The following is a 23,581-nucleotide window of genomic DNA, read 5'->3' on the forward strand; positions in this document are numbered from 1 at the left end:
CATTATCTCATTTAACCTACAAATTCAGTTTTTAAATCATCAAACATATTTAACTAATGGTTTTTGAGTTCACATCTTCACTACATTCTTGCTTACAGTTTATTTTTTGTTGTTTCAGGCTGATGTTTCCATATGGGGATGGGGATGCCTTGGTGTCGTTCTTTTTCTAGTCACTTTTGGACCTTTTGCTATATTTTACTTTGCGTTTTATATCCTGTGCTTTGTGGGTGGGTGAGTATATTTTTTTTTATCTTTTTAAGAAGCATGTTAATCTTGCATCATCCAGTAGATAAACTATAAATGTAATATTCTGTATGGTAGTTTGCATAATAATTACATTCTTTAATACTTTAAATGTTTAATAGCATAAATTTTAAAGTCCAATTTGCTGTTTTGCCCAGTTGTGTATCTGTTTTCATAAAACCTGTATAATGTTGAAAATGTTAAATTAGATTTCCAAGCCTACTGGTGAGCTTGGACACTTGTAAATGGAACAAAAATAAATTTTTTTAAAATAAGTAGTTTCTAGCTTATACAAAGTGTTTTAATGTACTGTTGATCACTTACCATCTTAGTTAATTATCATCCTTTCAATTTACTGAAATTTTATCAAAATAGCTCCCTGGCCTGGGTGGTATTTTTTTTTTGAAAGAAAAACTTGCCCAGGATTCTTAATTTTTGTTCATGTTCCCTTTTGCCTGTTCATTTAGGCCTAAATTCATAAATTGTTGAATGTTCTTTTTCTAGTCACATCTGAAGATTGTGGAGAGCCATGTGTGGTGCATAAACACTGGCATGTACTGTTTAATTTGAATAGACTGCTATATCCTGCATAGCTAGCTCAGTTAATACTAACCACATGAATCACATTAAATACTACTTTCCTATCCTCAGCCAGGTTACCTTTTTATTCCAGAACGGAGGTCAACAATCAACATTATCTTACCTCTGGAAATAACTATTTTCTCAAGTTATGAATTACTGATTTTTACTTTGAACATTTAAAACGTGCATGATACTTTTTCTTTCCAAACAATTCAGTCCAATTCACTGTAACATCCATTGCATTGTTCTGTTGCCCATTATTCCAGGAAAAATGACAACCTTTAATCTCCTTCCAAATAATCTCTCTTGAACCACATTGCCCATGTTGCGCAAACTTTGTTTCCTTTTCTGCCTGTGGTTGCTCAGATTATTCTGGATTTAGCTGTTTACTTGTTCCTTTAGAACTGATAATGCAAAGGCTGTAAATTATAATTTTGGTCCCAGGCCTGTGTACTTTAATCCTTAATTTTGAAGTTGCCTAGCAACTGATTCATTTGGGGATTCCAGGAATTGGTAATAAATGCATTTTTTGTCAGTGGTGCCTACAGCCATAAGATTGATAAAGAGCATGCTGATCCTCACAGCTTCCGATGTTAACTCACTTCCATGACTTGCACTGACTTCCTTCACCTATTCACAATGCCCTGTAAAAAGATTCAGCCCCAACCATTTGTTCACATAAATGAGTATTACAACCAGGGATTTCATTCAGTTTAACTGAGAATTTGTACTTTTGTATCACATGCTCCTTTTTTCACAGTAGAGTCCAAAAGAAGACAGAAAATTGTAATGCACGAGAAACTAAAAATTCAAAAGCTGAAATGTCAGCAGTTCCAAAGTATTTACTCCCTCAGTACTTGTGAAGCCACCCCTTTTGGCTATTACAGCCAGTAGTCTGTTTGGACAAGTCTCTCTTAGCTTTGTACACAGTGATGGAGCAAGATTTGCCCATTCCTCCTTTCAAAATTGCTCAAGCTGTGTCAGGTTAATTGGGGTCTGGTGGTAGACAGCAATCTTGAGGTTTTAGCAGAGAAGTTCAGTCGTGTTAAAGTCAGGACACTGGAACACTCAAGGATATCAATTTTCTTCATTTGAAGTCACTCCTGGGTTCTTCTCTCAGTGTGTTTTGTTTGAGTCATTGTCCTGCTGAAAGACTAACTTCCTCTCTAGGTCAGGCTTTCGGGCAGAGGCTAGCATGTTTTTATCGAAGATCTTTCTGTATTTAGCAGCATTTATCTTCCCATCAATCCTGACCAGATTTCCAGTCCTTGCACATAAAAGTATCCCCATAACATGATGCTACCACTACACCATGATGCTACCACCTCCATACTTTACAGTAGGGATGGCATTACCTGGTTGACGCACAGTATTAAGGCCAATTTATACTTGTGTGTCAAATCAACGCTGTAAGTACGGCGTAGCTGTGGACCCTACACCGTACCCTACGCCATAGCCTGACGTGCACCTCCCCAAAAATGTAACTATACGTCGCGGTGACGCAGACCGCAACAACTGTGATTGCTCTGCTTGGTAGCATTGCATTTGCACCCACACTGCAGTAGCTTCCCATTGGATGACTGAAGGACAGGGAAGGAACTCTGGCTGCAGTGCTTTCCATAAAGCTTTACAGACCTTCGAAATTATGGAGGACCCTGTGCTTGATGCCAGTTTGCAGCTAGCTGCTACAGCCTGTTGACTTCCACCTGAAGCTAAAACTCGAATGGTGATTGCCAGTCTCTGTGCGTACACTGATGCAAAATAAATGGTTGGAGACGATGAACCAAATCGTCAAATCTACCTGCTGACATCTGAAAATATTTGAAATGCATTTCCTCGTCCATGTCTCTCAGTGGCCGGACAAGTACAGAAAATTCGCCCTCCTTCAGTTTCAGTTGCCATTGTTCGAAGTTTGAGTTTCTTGGTGTTGAGTTTCAACACCAAGAAACTCAGCACAGTGGAATAGAAATCCCACCGCCAACTAGCGTTTTGGTGGTGAATTGCAGAGCGACGCAGACACATCAGCGCACAAGTATAAATGCTCACAATGGCGTAGCCCACTTGCATAGGCTACGGCGTAAGCTAGTATGCACAAGTATAAATCAGCCCTTAGAATTATGCCACACATGTTGCTTTTTTTTTAAAAAAAAAGCATATCCTTGCCCATAAGGACTTTGCAGAGCATTGCTTAGTTGTAAAGACGTGGAAGAAGGTTGTCTGGTCAGATGAGACAAAAGTGGAGTGTTTTGGCGTCAACACTGAGCAGCACGTGTGGCGTAAATCTCATATTGTGCATTGGCCGGGTAACAGCATCCGTTCTGTAAAGTTTGGTGGTAGCATTATGCTCTGGGATGTTTTTCAGCAGCAAGGGCTGTAAATCTGGTCAGTAGTGATGGGAAGATGAATTCTTCTAAATATAGAGAGATCCTAGATAAAACGCTGCTGGCCCATGCCAGAAAGCTTAATCTGGAGAGGAAATTTGTCTTTCAGCAGGACAACAACCCAAGCAACCATGGAATGGCTTCAAATGAAGAAAATTGATGTCCTTGAGTGGGCCAGTCAGAGTCCTGACCTTAACCCGATCGAACATCTCTGGCAAGACCTCAAGATTGCTCTCCACAGCCAGTCCCTAACTAATTTGGCACACTTGGACAATTTTGCAAAGAGAAATGGGCAAATCTTGCTCCACCACATCATGCAAAGCTAATAATGACTTGCCCAAAAAAGATTCCGAGATTAAGGGAGCTCGGGCTTTACTCTTTGGAGAGGAGGAGGATGAGAGGAGACGTGATAGAGGTATACAAGATATTAAGAGGAATAGATAGATTGGACAGCCAGCGCCTCTTCCCCAGGTCTCCACTGCTCAGTACAAGATGACACGGCTTTAAGGTAAGGGGTGGGAAGTTCAAGGGGGATATTAGAGGAAGGTTTTTCACTTAGAGAGTGGTTGGTGCGTGGAATGCACTGCCTGAGTCAGTGGTGGAGGCAGATACACTAGTGAAATTTAAGAGACTACTAGACAGGTATATGGAGGAATTTAAGGTGGGGGTGTTATATGGGAGGTAGGGTTTAAGGGTCGGCACAATATTGTGGGCCGAAGGGCCTGTACTGTGCTGTACTGTTCTATGTTCTGAAAAGGCTGTATTGGCTGCAAGAGGTGCTTAAACTCTGTACTGAACGAAGAGGGATGAATACTTTTGAACTGCTGACATTTCAGTTTTTGAACTTATTAGTTTTTCCATGCTTTACAATTTTCCCTGTTTTTTGGGCTCCTCTGTGGGGTGGGGGAGGAGCACGTGATTCACAAATTAAAAATTCTCAGTGAAGTTGATCAAAATCCCTTGTTGGAATGCTCATTTATGTGAATGGGGCTAAGTACTTTTTTGAGGCACTGTATGTGTCAGCTTTTGTCCTACAGGCATCTGCCTTCTCAGTTCTAAAATCCATCATCTTTCCAAAATCCATCTCTTTCCATTTTTAATAGTCTTGTGGAAGCTTAATCTGACTGATCTGCAATAATGTGTATTTTTTGTAAATACTGTTATAAAATGTAGAGTGTGATACAGGTTTTCCCTGCTATCCGAAGGTAGAGCATTCCTATGAAACGGTTCGTAAGCGGGAATGTCGTAAGGTGAATAAGCAATTACCATTTATTAATATGGGAAAAAATTTTGAGCATCCCAGACACAAAAAAAACCTACAAAATCATGCCAAATAATACATAAAACCTAAAATAACAGTATATATAATAAAAGCAGGAATAATATGATAAATACACAGCCTATATAAAGTAGAAATACTTTGCTGCAATCATTGAAGCATTGTCTACGCAGTGAAAATTTCACACAAGCGCTCTTGGCAGAAACACTCGGCGCAAGCGCTCTCGGCAGAAACACTTTCTCCAGTAACCTTTAAGCTATGAAGCTGCCAAATCATACCAAATAACACACAAAAATACACAGCCTATATAAAGTAGAAATAATGTATGTACAGTGTAGTATCAATTGAATCAGGAAGACAGCGAGCACACTGATGGTGTGTAGGCTGAGTCGTCGGAGGTTGAGGTGGTGGGACACGGGTGTCATCTCATTGTCGTCTGTTTCCATCAGGGCAGGCAGGTCATCTTCTTCTATGCCTGCCTGCCTCAATGTCAAAGGTCAAGGTTCGTCGTATGCTGTGGCTGATGTGGAAGGCTTGAAAAACGACAGTATGCTTGACTGCTTAGCCTCAGGCATTTTTCTATCATACAGTTCTTTGTAAGCACTCAAACCATCCTGCAAATATGCCCTAAACCTACGTACCCTTCCAAAATTAAAGTTGTACTTTTCTGCAATCATTGTTGTCAATTGCAGCGAAAATCTCACGCATTTGCTTCACGTTCAGTTCCTGGACGACTTCACTTTTGGTCTGTTTGCTACTGCATTCGGTTTCGATTGTTATCCCTTCCTCTTCCAATTGCATCAGCTCTTCATCTATCAGTTCTTGGTCATGGAATGCCAAAACCTCTTCAACATCATCTCCGTCAACTTCCACAAGCCAAACTCACTTTGTCCTTGCTTCGTTCATCACGATTGAAACGCTTAATTATGTCCAGTTTTATGCTAAGTGTAACACCCTTATGAGCTCTTTTAGACTTTTCCAATACCTTAGAACTCATCTTGCTAACGGATGCTCAAAATAAATCCACATGAAGCACAGATGCTCACAGGCACGTGTTTAAGCACTGCCAGCTAGAATGTAGTTCTGGGGGAGGAGCTTGGCTGCTCGGGGTGCGCGCTGCCTATTTTCGTAACAGTGAAAACACCTTCTGTTAGTGAAAACAGGTAACTAATGTAGGCCTTTCGTAACAGCGAGGTGTCTTAAAGCGAGCGTTCGAAAAGCGGGTGACACCTGTATTGAAATTGGCAGGGAGCTGCTTGTAGTGTAATAATTTTATTTGCTGCCAGGATCCAGGGTGTCATAACAGGTAGATGCTTGAATTGAAAATGTGGGAAATCATGAAGAATGTATTGAACATCCTTTTGGATAGCAACTGCATTTGATAGTATGTGCAAATATAACATCTGCATTGCTGTGCAGTGAAACCGACATTAAAGTGATTAACAGTTGTAATAGTGATAACTAATTTCTATAGGCAAAGATTCATTTGTTATGTACTTAAGTTCAAGGAAGAATGCAGTGCCTAGTTCCCTGAGTTGATCTTAATAAAATAAGTCAACATTTCAGGATGGAAAACATGGCTGATGACCCAGTTCTGAAAAAGTGTCTCCAATGCAAAATGTTGACTTTCTTCCCACAGATGTGGTTTGACCTGCTAAGTATTTTTGTTTTTGTATTAAAATTTCAGGTCAGTGATTCTTGATCAGAATATTTATTGACAATAGTTTAACTATTAGATAAATCCATGTAGGCTTACAGTGTAGAGCACATAACTGGTTAAATTTATAGTGCAGAAAAGCACAGATTAATACTTAGATATCAATTTGGATTGAAAAGGTGAATTCATTGATGTGGAATGTTCTGTAATAATTTCTTGTTTTCTGATAGTAAAATCAGTCTAATGAAAAATTATTAATTTTGAAACATTATTTGAGTTTGTGTCAGTTTCTTGACCTGCTCAGTATTTTCTGTTTTTTTTTCTGATTTTAAGTATTTGTAGTATTTTTGTTTTCCAAGTTAGAACTGAATTATTAAAAACTGCCCTCAGCCTCAAATTTCAAACAAGTTCCAACATCATTTTCTAAAAGTTGCCTTCTGTTGAACTTTGCATTGGTGTCTGTGGATCTACTCCATGGGATATTTTGCATCCACTGTTTCATGACTGCAGTGAAAAAGCTGTGAGAATATGATCATTCCTATGAACTTTGTGGTGCCACATAATTGGCATAAAATCCAGAACTTATTCCAACTTGTTTCTTACCTTTGTCACCCCTTCTGGAATATGTTGATGAGATTAAATTAAGAGTGGGAAGGAGCATTTGTGAAATACAAGCTGAAGCATTCATTGATTATAATAACTGAGTCTGAGACTTCTGCACTTGATGGATACTTAGGATGAGCGATCCTCATGCAAGTTCCATTGAAATCTAGGTCAAAGAATCATGACGTCATCAAAGTGTCCATAAAATCAATACGGGTTGTCCTCAAGCAATCTAGTAATTCCCACCTCCAGTCCTTTAAACATAACTCTTCCTAATTCTCACGTGCAACACACCCAAAATGCTGGAGGATCTCAGCAGTCCCGGTGAGGAAGATAAAGAATGGTAGGGTGAAGGAACCATGGGTGACAAGTGAGGTGGAAAATCTAGTCAGGTGGAAGAAGGCAGCATACATGAGGTTTAGGAAGCAAGGATCAGATGGGTCTATTGAGGAATATAGGGAAGCAAGAAAGGAGCTTAAGAAAGGGCTGAGAAGAGCAAGAGGGGGGCATGAGAAGGCCTTGGCGAGTAGGGTAAAGGAAAACCCCAAGGCATTCTTCAATTATGTGAAGAACAAAAGGATGACAGGAGTGAAGGTAGGACCGATTCGAGATAAAGGTGGGAAGATGTGCCTGGAGGCTGTGGAAGTGAACGAGGTCCTCACTGAATACTTCTCTTCGGTATTCACCAATGAGAGGGAAATTGAATTTGGTGAGGACAATATGAGTGAGGTTGATGTTCTGGAGCATGTTGATATTAAGGGAGAGGAGGTGTTGGAGTTGTTAAAATACATTAGGACGGATAAGTCCCCGGGACCTGATGATATATTTCCCAGGCTGCTCCATGAGGCGAGGGAAGAGATTGCTGAGCCTCTGGCTAGGATCTTTATGTCCTCGTTGTCCACGGGAATGGTACTGGAGGATTGGAGGGAGGCGAATGTTGTCCCCTTGTTCGAAAAAGGTAGTAAGGATAGTCCGGGTAATTATAGACCAGTAAGCCTTTCGTCTGTGGTGGGAAAGCTGTTGGAAAAGATTCTTAGAGGTAGGATCTCTGGGCATTTAGAGAATCATGGTCTGATCGGGGACTGTCAGCGTGGCTTTGTGAAGGGTAGATCATGTCTAACAAGCCTGATAGAGTTCTTTGAGGTGGTGACCAGGCATATAGATGAGGGTAGTGCAGTGGATGTGATCTGTATGGATTTTAGTAAGGCATTTGACAAGGTTCCACATGGTAGGCTTATTCAGAAAGTCAGAAGGCATGGCATCCAGGGAAGTTTGGCCAGGTGGATTCAGAACTGGCTGCCTACAGAAGGCAGAGGGTGGTGGTGGAGGGAGTACATTCAGATTGGAGGATTGTGACTAGCGGTGTCCCACAAGGATCTGTTCTGGGACCTCTACTTTTCGTGATTTTTATTAACGACCTGGATGTTGGGGTAGAAGGGTGGGTTAGCAAGTTTGTAGATGACACAAAGGTTGGTGGTGTTGTAGGTAGTGTAGAGGATTGTCAAAGATTGCAGAGAGACATTGATAGGATGCAGAAGTGGACTGAGAAGTGGCAGGTGGAGTTCAACCCGGAGAAGTGTGAGGTGGTACACTTTGGAAGGACAATCTCCAAGGCAGAGTACAAAGTAAATGGCAAAATACTTGGTAGTGTGGAGGAGCAGAGGGATCTCGGGGTACATGTCCACAGATCCCTGAAAGTTGCCTCACAGGTAGATAGGGTAGTTAAGAAAGCTTATGGGGTGTTAGCTTTCATAAGTCGAGGGATAGAGCTTAAGAGTCGCAATGTAATGATGCAGCTCTATAAAACTCTGGTTAGGCCACACTTAGAGTACTGTGTCCAGTTCTGGTTGCCTCACTATAGGAAGGATGTGGAAGCATTGGAAAGGGTACAGAGGAGATTTACCAGGATGCTACCTGGTTTAGAGAGTATGGATTATGATCAGAGATTAAGGGAGCCAGGGCTTTACTCTTTGGAGAGAAGGAGGATGAGAGGAGACATGATAGAGGTGTACAAGATAATAAGAGGAATAGACAGAGTGGATAGCCAGCGCCTCTTCCCCAGGGCACCACTGCTCAATACAAGAGGACATTGCTTTAAGGTAAGGGGTGGGAAGTTCAAGGGGGATATTAGAGGAAGGTTTTTACTCAGAGTGTTTGGTGCGTGGAATGCACTGCCTGAGTCGGTGGAGGTAGATAGACTCGTGAAGTTTAAGAGACTACCAGACAGGTATATGGAGGAATTTAAGGTGTGGGGTTATATGGGAGGCAGGGTTTGAGGGTTGGCACAACATTGTGGGCTGAAGGGCCTGTAATGTGCTGTACTATTCTATGTTCTATGTCTAGTCATCTTCAATAGTAATCAGTCGATGTTTTGGGCTGAGACCCTTCTTCAGGACTGGAAAGGAAGGGGTTGGAGTCAGACCAAGGAGTGGGGAGAGGTGGCAGGTGATAGGTGAAACTGGGAGAGGGTGAAGTAAAGAGTTGGGTAATTGGTAAAAGAGATAAAAGGCTGGAGAAGGGGGAATCTGATGGGAGAGGACAGAAGTCCAGGGAAGAAAGGCAAGGAGGAGGAGCACCAGAGGGAAGTGATGGGTGGATCAGGACATAAGGTGTGAGAGAGAAACGGGAATGAAGAATGGTGAAGGGGAGGAAGTGGGGACGCAGTTACTGGAACCGAGAAATTGATGTTCATGCCATCAGGTTGGAGGCTACTCAGATGGAATATAATTTGTTGCTCCTCCAGTCTGAGTCTAGCCTCATCAAGGCAATAGAGCAGGCCATGGACTGACATGTCGGAATGGGAATACGAAGTACAGTTGAAATGGGTGGTCACTGGGAAATTCGGCTTTTTGTGGCAGACAGAGCAACAAAGTGATCTCCCCGTCTACATCAGGTTTCACCTATACAAGGGGCCACACCACAATCGCTGGGTACAGTACATGATCCCAACAGACTTGCAAGTGAGGTGTCGCCTCACCTGGCAGGGCTGCTTGGGGCACTGAATAGTAATGAGGGATGAGGTGTAGGGGCAGGTGTGGCACTTGTTCTGCTTGCAAGGATAAGTACCAGGAAAGAGATCGGTGGGGAGCGATGAGTAGACAAGGGAATCATGTGGCAAGCGATCCCTGTAGAAAGTAGGCGGTGGAGGGAAAGATGTGCTTGGTGGTGGGATCCCACTGGAGATAGCGGAAGTTGCGGAGAATTATGTGCTAGATGTAGGGTATGTTGGGACAGTAAAAACCCTATCTCTGGTATGTCTGCGGGAGGATGGGGTGAGGGCAGATGTGCGCGAAATGGAAACAACGTGGCTGAGGGCAGTGTTGATGGTGGAGGAAGGGAAGTCCTTTTCTTTGATGAAGGAGGAAATCTCAGCTTTTCTGGAATGGAAAGCTTCATCCTGTGAGCAGAAGCAGCGGAGATGGAGGAACTGAGAGAAGAGAATGGCATTTTTTTTAAGTGACAGGGTTGGAAGAGGTATAGTCCAGGTAGCTGAGAGTCTGTGGGTTTATAATAGATATCAGTAGATAAGCTGTGTCCAGAGATCAAGGTAGAGAGATTGAGTAAGGAGAGGGAGGTGTTGGAAATGGACCAAATAAATTTGAGAGCAGGGTGGAAGTTGGAGGCAAAGTTGCTGAAATTGACAAGCACAGCACAGGTGCAGGAAGCAGCACTGATGTAGTGTAGGAAGAGTTAGGGAGTGATGCAGGTGTGCATGGACTGTTGCACGAGAATGCCCATGGCTACACCTTTGGTTTGAAGGAATTGGGAGGAGCCACAGGAGAAATTAAGGGTGAGGACCAGTTTTGCCATATGGAGGAGAATGGTGGTGAAGGGGAACTCTTTGGGTCTGTTGTCTAGAAAGAAGCTGAGAGCTTTAAAGCCTTCCTGATGGGTGGTAGAAGTGTACAAGGACTGGACATCCACAGTGAAAATGAGACAATCAGGGCCAGGGAACTTAGTCATTGAAAAGATTAATCGTGTAGGAAGTGTCAAGGATGTACAGGATGTAGGTAGGAAGGGACTGAGCCAAAGGAGACAAAATGGAGGAGGTATGCAGACACAAGTTCAGTGGGGCAGGAGCAGGCACAAACAGAGGGTGTACCTGTGGATCTTGGGTTACGAGGTAGAAACAAGAGGTGCAGGGTAAGGGAATTAAGAGTTTGGTGACAGTGGATGGGAAATCCCCAGAGTTGATGAGGTTGGTGATAGAATTACCTCATTTTATTATCTTGTGCGTATGTTTATACATTCTTCTTGAAATTTACGATTTAATCTTCATCCACCTCACTGTCTCGGGCATGCTGTCTTTTCATTACTACCATCATGAAGGAGGTACAGGAGCTGGAAGGCCCATACTCAATTAACCACAACTAGTTTCTTCCTCTTTGTCAGATTTCTGCACGATCTATCAACACTATGTCATTACTTTTAGCACTATTTATTTATCTTGTAATTTATAGTTATTTTATGTCTTTGCACTCTACTGCTGCCACAAAACAATGGATTTAATTTCTTATCAGATAGTGATGATAAACTTGATGCTGATGCATTAAGACAGTCAATTCCAGATCCTGACTATTTGTGTGAAAGTTTTTTTTTCCATAAGTTGCCCCTGGTTCTTTTGCAATCCCATTTACATTTTACTCCTCTGGTAGTTGATTTTCAACTGAAATGACTGGAATTATTTAGAAAACATTATTAAATTGCTTCATGGTATTTGCTTCATGGAGAATAATCCCAGGTGCAATTTATTCACCAGTCTCATTCCTGTACCATCTATCTCGAACCTTTCTTCCTGCATTGCGGTGACCAGAATAGAATGCAGTATTCTAGTCGAGGATTTTTAAAAAATTAGTTCAATGTAAGTTCTTTATCATTTTTCACATTTTGATTAATATCAGAAAAATGGTATCTGTTTTTGAAAGGTGTGCTTCAAAAATACAACATGAGAATGAGACCCTTGAAGAGAAATAAAGTTTTAGTATGCTTTTGACATTAAATTAGCTAGTATGGGCAATTGTGGAGCAGTACTTTTGGTGAAGAGGTTGACCAGTTGGTAAGGAAAGATAAAGGAAAGTCTTTTGACGATCTCTCTTTAGTTTTATTGTAGTTAAATAACCTCTAGGGCAGTTGTATGCCTCTCTTGTCTGATGTGAGAGATCAGAGGCTATCGCTGTCCCTGGTGACTTTACCTCTGGGAAGTATGTCCAGCTGCAGTTTTTAGTGGACCGCATTCAGCGGCAAGCACTACAGTTGGACTCAAGAACATTTGTCATGCGGAGATTACCATAGTGGAGTGGTTACATCAGAGAGGCCGGTGACAGGCAACTGAGTGACCGTGCAGGACTTGCCTGTGGCTATTTCTTTCACTAATAATATATCACTTTGGATACTTTGTGGCGGGGGGGGAATAGCCTTACAAATGGGAGCCGCAGCCAGATCAATGGTACTGTGACTAGTTCTGATGCACAGTAGGAGGGGTTGGAGGCAGCTGTTGTGGCAGTAGGCTCCATATTTAGAGGGAACAAAGTGGGTTCTGTGGCTGCAAATGAAATATCAGGATGACGCATTGCCTCCTGAGTGCCAGGTCAAGCAACTCTGAGCCATTTCAGAACGTTCCCAAGGTATAGAGTAAGCAGGCAGAAGTCATCGTGAAAATTGGTACCAGTGATATGCATGGGAAAAAAGATGAGGTTCTGCTGAGTGAATATAGTGAGTTAGGCAGGAAGTTAAAAAGCAGAACCCTGAATTGCTGCCTTTGATTGTTTTAGCCATTGCCACATGCTAATGACTATGCCGGAAAGGAGCTACAGAGCCCTGAAGGCACACACTCAGCGATTCAGGAACAGCTTTTTCCCCTCTCCGATTTCTAAATAGACATTGAACCCATGAACGTACTTCACTACCTTTTTTTGTTATTTTGTACTTAGGCATATACTTAATGTAACTTATTTTTCCCCCTCTATATTTATATAACATGTATTTCATTGTACTGCTGCCAGAAAGTTAACAAATTTCATGACACATGCTGGTGATATTAAATCTGAGTCTGACTTGGTAAAGGAAAATAGGGTAGATGAATGCATGACTCAGGAGCTGCTACAGAAGCCTGGGATTGATACTTCTGGACCATTGCGATCTTTTCTGGGACAGATATGTCTTGTACAAGATGGACTGCTTGCAACTGAACTGGAAGGGACTAATCTTACTGAAAAGATTTGATAGTTACTTCAGAGGGTTTTTAAAAGTCAAAGTTGAGTTTATTATCATGTGCACAAGTTCATGTTTGCGCAGGTACAGGAAGGATGTGGATGTAATGTAACACACACAAAATACTGGAGAAACTCGGTAGGTCAGATAGCATCTATAGAAATGAATAAACAGTTAACGTTTCGGACTGAGACCCTTCTTCAGGACTAGAAAGGAAGAAGGAAGACGCCAGAATAAAAAAGTGGGGGGGGGGGTGGGTGGAGGATAGCTGGAAAGTGTTAGATGAAGCCAGGTGGGTGGGAAAGGTAAAGGCCTGGAAAGGAAGGAATCTAATCGGAGAGGAGACTGAACCATAGGGGAGAAGGAAGGAGGTGAGGACACGGGTGGAGGTGATAAGCAAGTGAGAAGAGGTAAGAGGCCAGAATGGGGAATAGAAGAAGAGGGGAGGGGGAGGGAAATTTTTTCTCTACCGGAAGGAGAAATCTATATTCATGCCATCAGGTTGGAGGCTACCTAGAGGGAATATAATGTGTTGCTCTTCCACTCTGAGAGTGGCCACATCTTGGCATAAGAGGAGGCAGTGGACTGACATGTCAGACCGAAAATGGAAGTTCTGCTTTTGGCAGATGAAGCAGAGGTACTCGATGAAGCAGCCCCAATTTACAACGGCTATCACCAATGCAGAGGAGGCTGCACCAGATGTAAACAAACAGCCCCAGCAGATTTGCAAATGAAGTGTTGCCTCACCTGGAAGGACTGTTTATTCACTTCCATAGATGCTGCCTGACCTGGTGAGCTGCTCCTGCATTTTGTGTGTGTTGCTCTGGATTTCCAGCAGCTACAGAATTTCTTGTGTTTATGATATACCTGTAATGTTTGGACCAAGTCTATAACTCTCTGTGGCTTATTGCATTCCTGTGCATTTCCTTTGCTGTACAGGACTATAAAGTAACCGGTCGGAATACTTTCAATAGTGCATCTGTAGAAATTTGCCAGTTTTCCGGGATAAGCTGAATTTCCTTAACCTCCTAAGAAAGTAAAGATACTGGCACACCTTGATGTCGTTGCATATATAGACTTAAGCCCAGGATAGGTCATCCTATATGTTAATACTCAGGAATTTAAAGCTGCTGACTGCACTGCTGATTTATCCAGTGTAGACTGGTGCGTGATTGCTCTTCCCTTTCCTGAAGTCGACAACCAACTTTTCTTAGTTTTACTGCTGTTGAGTGAGAGTTTGCTGTTGCCGCAGCACTCATCCGGATGTTCAGTCTCACTCTTGTTTTCCTAATAACATTAGTGTCATTGGTGAATTTATAAAGCATTGGAGCTGTGCTTAGCTACACGTTCATGTAAGTCGAGAGTAGAGAGCTCAGTATACAGGCTTGTGGTTCATCTGAGTTGATGACAAGTAAGGAGATGTTGTTAATGATCCTCAATGAGGCCTACCAGTATGGAACTTGTGTATCTAGTTGCAGTAGGAGGTACAGAGACCCCAGTTTTTAAGCTTGATGAAGAGTTTGAATGGGATGATTGAATAATGTGATGTAGTCAGTAAACAACATTCTGATGTCTGAGCTGCTATTGTGGTAGGGAGATGGGATCCAAAACAATAGTGAGAAGGTCAAGGCAAATTCAGTAAACAGGTCTGGTTGGAGCATCGCAGGGGGCAAGGGAAGAAGATTAAGTTGCATTTATTTCAATGCAGGTGATCTGACAGGCAAGGCAGATGAACACGCGGCATCAATAGGTAGATGAGATTGAGATATTGTAGCCATAGCAGAATGCTGGCTGAAGGAAGGACAGGACTTGCAGCTCAATATTTGAGGGTACAGATGCCACAGGATGAATATGGGATGAGTTAAGAGAAAGTGGGGGTGGGGTTACGATTTTAATTAGGGAGAGCATTACGGCATGTATTTAAGAGTCTCTTCAGTAGGCACATGAATATGAAATGAATGGAGGGATATGGACCATGTGCAGAAGAAATTGGTTTAATTGGGTGATATTAACTTGATTAGTTTGGCACAATATCATGGATTGAAGGGTTTCTTCCTGTGTTGTTCTGTCGTATGTTCTATTTAGTGAGGATATTCCTGGGATTGTCCAGTGAGGTTGTATGGGGGAACTGTGAAAGAAAAGGGGTGATTACAGAAGGCATTGTACTTAAGGCCTCCTGCTGTCAGAGGAGCAAATATGTAGACGAATCACTGTAGCTGTGAAAATAGTAGGGTTGCAGTAGAAGTGGACTTTAACTCGTATTTAGACTAGGGCTACCATTGCATTAAGGGTTTGGATGGGGAGGAATTTAAGTGCATTCAGGAAAAAATTGTCAAGTATTATGAAGAGGGAAGTTGTCCTGTCCAAGACCGGAAGAAGCTGCAGAAGATCGTGAACACGGCGCAGCACATCACACAAACCAATCTTCCATCCTTGGACTCACTTTACACCGCACGCTGTCGGAGCAGTGCTGCCAGGATAATCAAGGACACAACCCACCCAGCCAACACACTTTTTGTCCCTCTTCCCTCTGGGAGAAGGCTCAGGAGCTTGAAGACTCGTACGTCCAGATTTGGAGACAGCTTCTTTCCAACTGTGATAAGACTGCTGAATGGATCCTGACCCAGATCTGGGCCGTACCCCCCAAATATCCGGACCTGCCTCTTGGTTTTTTTGCACTACCTTACTTTCCATTTTTCTATTTTCTATTTATGATTTTATAATTTAAATTTTTAATATTTACTATCGATTTGTAATCCAGGGAGTGGGAAGCGCAGAATCAAATATCGTTGTGATGATTGCATGTTCTAGTATCAATTGTTTGGCGACAATAAAGTATAAAGTAAAGAAGAGGCAATATTTCACACATTTGATGTGGAAATTGAGGTAGGTCAAGTAACTAAAGGATTAGTCTGGGAGTACCTCGGGACCAGTAACCTTATTTCTATTAGTTGTTAGGGGAAAGGATAGGAATTGTGTACAAGTTCGTCCTAAATTGAAGCTAGGCTAATTTTGATCTTGGATAGGAACCTTCAAAAGTCGATTGGGTGGCGGGAATGGTGGGGAAGCTTTTGCAGGTAGCTCCAAGTAAATTTATTATCAAAGTACATGCATGTCACCACATATAACCCTGAAATTCATTTTCTTGCAGGCATATTCAATAAATCCATTACCATTATAGAATCAATGAAAGACAGCACCAACTAGGCATAAAAACCAGTGTGCTAAAGAGGGGGAAAAAAAAAACTATGCAACGTTCTAGGAATAATGGTGCATAGTCCCCTGGAGGTAGAATCTCATGTGCATAGGCTGGTGAAGAAAGCTTTTGGTATGCTGGCCTTTATAAGCCAGAACATTGAGTATAGGAGTTGGGATGTAATGTTAAAATTGTACAAGGCATTAGTGAAGCCAAATTTGGAGTATTGTGTGCAGTTCTGGTCACCGGATTATAGGAAAGATGTCAACAAAATAGAGAGAGTACAGAGGAGGTTTTACTAGAATGTTACCTGGGTTCCAGCACCTAATTTACAGAGAAAGGTTGAACAAGTTGGGTCTTTATTCTTTGGAGCATAGAAGGCTGAGGGGGGACTTGATAGAGGTATTTAAAATTATGAGGGGGATAGATAGAGTTGACGTGGATACGCTTTTTCCATTGAGAGTAGGGGAGATTCAAACAAGAGGACATGAGTTGAGAGTTAAGGGGCAAAAGTTTAGAAGTAACACGAGGGGGAACTTCTTTACTCAGAGTGGTAGCTGTGTGGAACGAGCTTCCAATAGAAGTGGCAGAGGCAGGTTCGATTTTTGTCATTGAAAAAAAAATTGGATAGCTTATATGGACAGGAAAGGAATGGAGGGTTATGGGCTGAGTGCAGGTAGATGGGACTAGGTGAGAGTAAGCATTCGGCACGGACTAGAAGGGCCGAGATGGCCTGTTTCCGGGCTGTAATTGTTATATGGTTACAAAAAGAAAGGAATAATATTTATAAGTAAATAAGCAATAAATATTGAGAAAATGAGATGAACCCTTGAAAGTGGGTCCACAGATTGGGTACATTTTAGTGATGGAGCAACCCTTTGGTTCAAGAAACTGATGGTTGAAGGGGTAGTAACTGTTTCTGAGCCTGGTGGTGTGAGTCTTAGGCTCCTGTACCACCTTCCTGATGGGAACAATGAGAGGAGAGCATGTTCTGGGTGGTGGGAATCCCTGATTATGGATGCTGCTTTCCTGCAATTACAGTCCGTGTAGATGTGCTGAGTGGTGGGGAGGGTTTTACTTGTGATGGACTGGACAGTATCCACTACTTTCTGTAGGATTTTCCATTCAAAGGCATTGGTGTTTCCATGCCAGACTGTGACACAGCAGTTGATATTCTCTCCACCACACATCTATAGAAGTTTGTCAAAGTTTTAGATGTCATGTTGAATCTTTGCAAACTCCTCAGGAAGTAGAGGTGCTGCCATGCTTTCTTCATAATTGCATTTACATAATTGCTTGGGGCAGGGCAGGCCTACTAAAATAAGGCTGAGGAATTTATAGTTGCTTGGTCTTGCTGACCTTGAGTAAGAGGTTGTTGTTGTGGCACCACTCAGCCAGATTTTCAGTCTCCCTCCTATGTGCTGATATGTCACCACCTTTGATTCGGCCTACGACAGTGGTGTTGTCAGCAAACTTGTAAATGGCATTGGAGCTGTGTTTAGCCACACAGCTGTAAGTGTAGAGCAGGGAGATAAGAGCATAGCCTTGTGATGCACCTGTGCTGATTGAGGTTGTGCTGGAGATGTTGCCAATCCAAACGGACTGGAGTTTACAAGTGAGGAAGTTGAGGATCCAATTGCACAAGAAAGTATTGAGGCCAATGTCTAGGAGTGTATTGATTAGTTTTGTAGGGTTGATGTTGAATGCTGAGCTGTGGTCAATAAAGAGCATCCTGATGTATGCATCTTAACTGTCCAGATGTTCCAGTGCTGAGTGAAGAGCCAATGAGATGGCTTTTGCTATGGACCCGGTAGGCAAATTGGAGCAGATTCAAGTCTCTTCTCAGGCAGAAGTTGTTACGTTTCATCATCAACCTCTCAAAACACTTAATTACTGTGGATTTAATGCTACGGTGTGATGGTCATTGAGACAGGTTACCATGTTGTTCTTAGGCACTGGAATAATTGAAGCCTGCTTGAAGTAGGTGGGTACTGTAGACAACTGAATCAGGAGGTTAAAGATCTCAGTAAACATTGCAGCCAGTTGATCAACACAGGTCTTTAGTTCTTGACCAGGTATCCTATTTGGCCCAGATGCTTTCCATGGGTTCACCCTCCAGAAGGGTGCTTGTACATCAGCCTCAGAGACTAAAATCACAGGGTCGTCTGGTCTGTGGGAATCTTTGATGGTTCCTCCATGCTTTGACAGTAAAATCATGTATAGAAAGCATTGAACTAATCTGGAAGCGAAGCCCTATTGTCACCTCTGTCTCTTAATTTTGCTTTATAAAAGGCATTCAAGCCCTACCACAATTGTCACATCATTCATTGATTCAAGTTTAGTCCGGAATTGCCACTTCATCCAGGAGATACTTTCTGGAGTTCATACCCGGACCTCTGATCTGGCCCTCAGCAGATTGCCGATATCATGGTTCATTCAGGTCTTCTGACTGGGGAAGACTCTGAATGATTTGACACACTTGTCTACAGTTGTTTTTATAAAATCTGTGACAACTATAATGTATTCATTCAGATCCACAGATGAGTCCTTGAACAAACAGTAGTCCACTGACTCGAAGCAATCCCACAACCTTTCCTCTGCCTCCCGTGACCACCTCTTTGTTGTCCAAATCTTTGGAACTTTTCTCTTTAGCCTCTGCCTGTATGCAGGTAGGAGAAGGACAGCCAACTGATCAGATTTCCTGAAATATGGTCTGGGCACAGAACGGTAGTCATTCTTCATCTTAGTATAACAGTAGTTTAATGGGTTGGGACCTCTGGCTATACTAATGGTAATTAGGCAGGGATTTCTTCAAAACTGACATCTGGCAAATGAAAGACTTTTAAAAGTGAAAGGCCAGTGTTGTACCACAGGAACTGATGCTGGGTTCACTGTTCATTTATATTGACGATTTGGATGAGAATGTGGGTGGCATGATTGATAAGCTTGACTCAGTTGCTGATGCAATGGACACTGAAGAAGGGGATCTCAGATTCCATTGATCAACTGGGCCAGTAAGCCAGAAATAGGATGTCGAGTTTAATTCAGATAAATACAATGTGTAATATTTGGTAGGACTTGCACTATAAATTGCAGGCCCTTGGGAGCATTGTAGAATGCTACACCTGGGGGTGCAATGCAAATAATTCCTTGAAGGTGGTGATATACACAGTGTGGTGAAGTGTTTGGCATGATGCCTTCAGTGATGAGGATATTGAGTGCAGGAGTTGTGACATTACGTTACATCTGTGCAACGGGATGGCAAGGCTGAATATGGAATATAGTATACAGTTCTGTTCACCCTGCAATGGGAAGGATGTCATTAAACTGAAAGGGGTGAGGGAACAAACATTAAGAATGATACAAGGAGGTGGATAAATTAGGTCTTGTTTGCTGTAATTTTCTTGATTTGATTGCCAATTCTAAGTCAATTAAGTTAAATTCATGAAATTGTTAATGACATCATTTGCTCTTTAGTTCAGCTTTCAAATCTGTCAATTTTGGAGTTTACAAAGGATTCTTCTCAAATAACCACATGTAGGGAAATTAATCATGATTCAGCATGAATTAGAAACAGTGTCTTTTTTTTTAGGAGGTAATAAATATTGGTGCTGCTTCATACACCCATGCTAAGCTCACTCAGCAATTTCATTACCTTTACCTCCAACTGCCACCCTTCCCTTTCTTTATCTCTCTGTCTTCATCTCTGGAGAGAAACAAATTACCAACATCATTTATAAACCTACTGCTTCCCACTGTTACCTTGACAATACTCCTTCCCACTCTGTCTCCTGTAAAAATGCTATTCCCTTTTCTTAGTTCCTTTATCTCTGCTGCATGTGTTCCCAGGGTGAGATTTTCCTTTCAGAAATGTTCTTCAAAGAATGGGGTTTCCCTTCCTCCACCATTGATGCTGCCCTCACCCATATCACCTCTATTTCCTGGACATCCACACTCACCCCATCTTTCCGCCAGCTTAACAGGGATAGATTCCTCTTGTCCTCACCTACCGCCCCATGAGCCTCCGAATCCAGCACATCATTCTCTGCAACTTCTGCCATCTTCTACAGGACACTACCACCATGCACATCTTTACCCCCCCCCCCCCCCCCACACACTCTCCACTTTCCGCAGAGATCATTCCATCTGTGATTCCCTTGTCCATTTGTCCTTCCCCAGTAACCTCCCTCCTGGCATATATCCCTGCAAGTGAGAGAAATGCTACACTTGACCATTTATCTCCTCCATTCAGGACTCCAACCAGTCCTTCCAGGTGAGGCAACACTTCAAATGTGAATCTGTTGGTGTCATCTCTTGTATACGGTGCTCCTGATGTGACCAGTCAATTTCTTTTCCCCTTCCTCTTCCCTCTTCATCTGTTCCCCACTCTGGCTTTTAATCTCTTCTCTGTCTGTCACCTCCTCAAGGATCACTTTCATCTCCTATCAGATTTCTTGTTTTCAAGCCCTTTCCCTTTCCCACCCTCCTGGCTTCATCAATCACCTTCTAGTTGGTCCTCCTTCGTCTCTGCCCACTCCACCCCCCCCCCACCCCGTTCTGGCGTCTTGCTCCTTCTCTAGTCCTGAAGATGGGTCTCGCCTCAAAATGGTGTTCATTCATTTCCATAACTGCTGCCTGACTGTTGAGTTCCTCCAGCCTTTTGTGTTTGTTGCTCTGTATTTCCAGCATCTCTGCAGAGTCTCTTGTGTTTGAGTGTTTTAATCTTCCTTTCAAAACCAAGGGATGTTAGAGCTTGTACTTGATATAATCCTGTAATATATTTTTCCATGTATTGGGGACAGGAAGGAATGTTGTTTTGTCGCAGCATGTTAAAGCTCTTCAAAGTTCACATATTTAGTTTCAACTGAAGCATATATTCTCAAAATATTGGAAGTAAACACCCTTAAACAGCCCAAAGGCACACCAGTCTATCTGTTGGCTCCTGTTGAGACACAAAGATGGCAGGGCGTATTAAATGTATGCTGTTCCTGATGCTTAGGAGTACATGATGGAAATATAAGCTTCCAGGATTAGCATAATTGTTTTTACTTTGTGGCGGAAGTTATTGGGATTTTATTGAGAGAATTTTCTCAATTTTGCAGCATCCTCGTTTACAAGATATTTCATAAACAACTGCACTTTTTGATGGAGATTAAATGTTACATATTTGATACTAATTGCAGCAAGTTATAGCCTGATGCAGATGAATGGCAGATGCTGAATTTAATCTGAAATTTTTGTATATATGTCATGAAGTAGTTTTGAGCTGGAGTCTACTTGTACATTGGTCCCTCAGTACTTAAACTACCCTAACCTTTCAATTTTTGTTGGTAAATGTCATGACATAATATGTTGCTATGACAGCATACTAGGAAAATTTCAAGGTAGTGCACTGCCTGATTTATATCCTATTATTTACAATTCGTTGATGGATCTATTTGTCATAATGTTAGAGCCTTCTGTGACATCCCTCCACATTTGAATCGCAGTAGTAAAATAGCAGCCTGTCCATTAAAAAGCCTCTTTTGTACAGAAACCTGCATTATGCTGTTAGATCTCAGCTGAAGGTAAAGCTGGGTGAGGTGTATGATTGCAACAGAGGATGGCAGGCAAGATTTTAATCATATAGTAGATCTCCTGTAGTAGGCCTTTGTTTGTAAGCTTGTCAAGTATTGAGATGATTCCTTTCATTTTGTCGGAACATTTAGCATCATTAGGCTTGCCCATGGATATCCAACTCATTTAACTTTCCTCATGACTTGTTTAAAATATTTTCAAACATTTATCTAACCATCTTTAGCAAGTTATGTCTGAACTTGCTCCCATTACCACTTCAAACAATAGTTCCATGGTTGTGCATCAACTCAATACCCGACTTTTGTTTGTGAAGTAACCTTGAATTTGAAGGGTTCAGAAGGTTACGAGCCAAATGCTGACAAATGGAATTGGCATGGATGGGACATCATGGTCAACATGGACAGGTGGGATGAAGGGTCTGGTTCTGTGTTGTATAACTCTTGTATGAAGAGTCCCACTATCTTTTAAAAAGTTGTTGTTATTGTACCTGCCTTAACCACTTCCTCTGGTTGTTCATTCCACACAGATACAAATTTTTTGTTTTAAAAAAAATGCCCTTCAATTTCCTATTTGAAATTACTTTCCACCTCCCTCCCCATTTTAAACCAGTGCCCTCTAGATCTTGATTTCCCCAACCCTGGAAAAAGATTGACTGATTTCTCCTATCTATGCTTCTCATTATTTTGTACTTCTCTATGAACCTCTCAGGTCTCTTACACGACAAGGATTTAAGTCCAAACCTATTCAATCTCTCTATAATTCAGTCCTTCAAGTGCTGGAAATATCCTTGTAATTGTAGAGCGAACATAACTGAACACTGCTCCAAGTGTAGTATCATCTTTTTCACCACTTGTCTGCCTACATCTCCATTTTCAGGGAACCATGTACTTGTACTCCGAAATCCCTCTGTTTACAGCATTCCCCAGTGTCCTGCTGTTCACTGAACATCCTACTTTGCAAGACACAGTATCTCACATTTAACTGAATTAAACTCTATTTGTCATTCCTTATTAAGCTGATCAAGATGACAACCTCCTTCACTGTCCACTATACCGCCCATTTTGGTGTCATCTGCAAACTTTCCAACCATGCCTTTACATTCTTATCCAAATCAATCATGGAGTTGACAGACAACGATGGACCAACAACGTTGGTTCCAGTCTGAGGACCAACCTACCACCAAAACCTCTGCTTTTTACGATCTGTCCAAATGTGTATCCAATGAGGCAGGCTTCCCTGGACTCAGTGTGATCTAAATATGATTACTTCCTATCTCTTACTTTGGAGGGGGCGGGGGGCGCACAGTAGCATAGTGGTTAGCACCATGCTTTACAGCGCCAGCTGTTAGGCTGGGGTTTTTAATTAATGTCTAATGAGTTTTGTATTGTATAGCCTACAGTATAATACGGGACTGCTTTATAATAAGGGAGCTCCCGTTTCCTGCGTTTTTATTAATAGCATTGTAGTGTAACCAGGCCACATATACAACAAGTTTGTTCATTTGACCTCATGGTTCTCCTCTAGGAGCATTTGTTTCCTCCCACGTTTCAAAGATGTATGCTTAGGGTTAAGTGAATTATGGACATGCTATGTTGGCATCAGAAGTGTGGCGGCACTTGTGGGCTGCCCAGTATAATCCCCTCTGATTTGATGTAAACGATGCATTTCATTGTTTTTCTATTTCAATGTGCATGTGACTAAACTAATCTTTAATCTGATATAACCCATTGTTACCATCTAATCTATGAAATGCATGTAAATTGGTGGATTCCAAGTCTCAAATAAATCAAGTTCCAGAGTATTGTCATCTGACTGTACAACCAAATGAAACAATGTTCCTTCGGAGCACTGTG

The 23,581-nt window shown here is 42.0% G+C and overlaps 1 protein-coding gene across 5 annotated transcripts in view; it reads left to right on the plus strand.

The window, feature by feature from the left end:
• The window catches only part of snx13 (sorting nexin 13), a 207,579-nt gene that overhangs the window by 34,978 nt on the left and 149,020 nt on the right, over positions 1 to 23,581 (plus strand). For 4 of the 5 annotated variants that reach the window (XM_072253372.1, XM_072253373.1, XM_072253376.1 and 1 more), the window contains exon 2: positions 119 to 231. In XM_072253372.1, the coding sequence (XP_072109473.1) occupies positions 119 to 231 (113 nt within the window). Of the gene's footprint in view, positions 1 to 118; positions 232 to 23,581 lie in introns of those variants that run through there. The other variant, XM_072253374.1, reaches the window with a different exon arrangement.

Source organism: Mobula birostris, chromosome 3 (assembly GCF_030028105.1).
Source record: "Mobula birostris isolate sMobBir1 chromosome 3, sMobBir1.hap1, whole genome shotgun sequence".
In the NCBI taxonomy this organism is placed as follows: Eukaryota; Metazoa; Chordata; class Chondrichthyes; order Myliobatiformes; family Myliobatidae; genus Mobula; species Mobula birostris.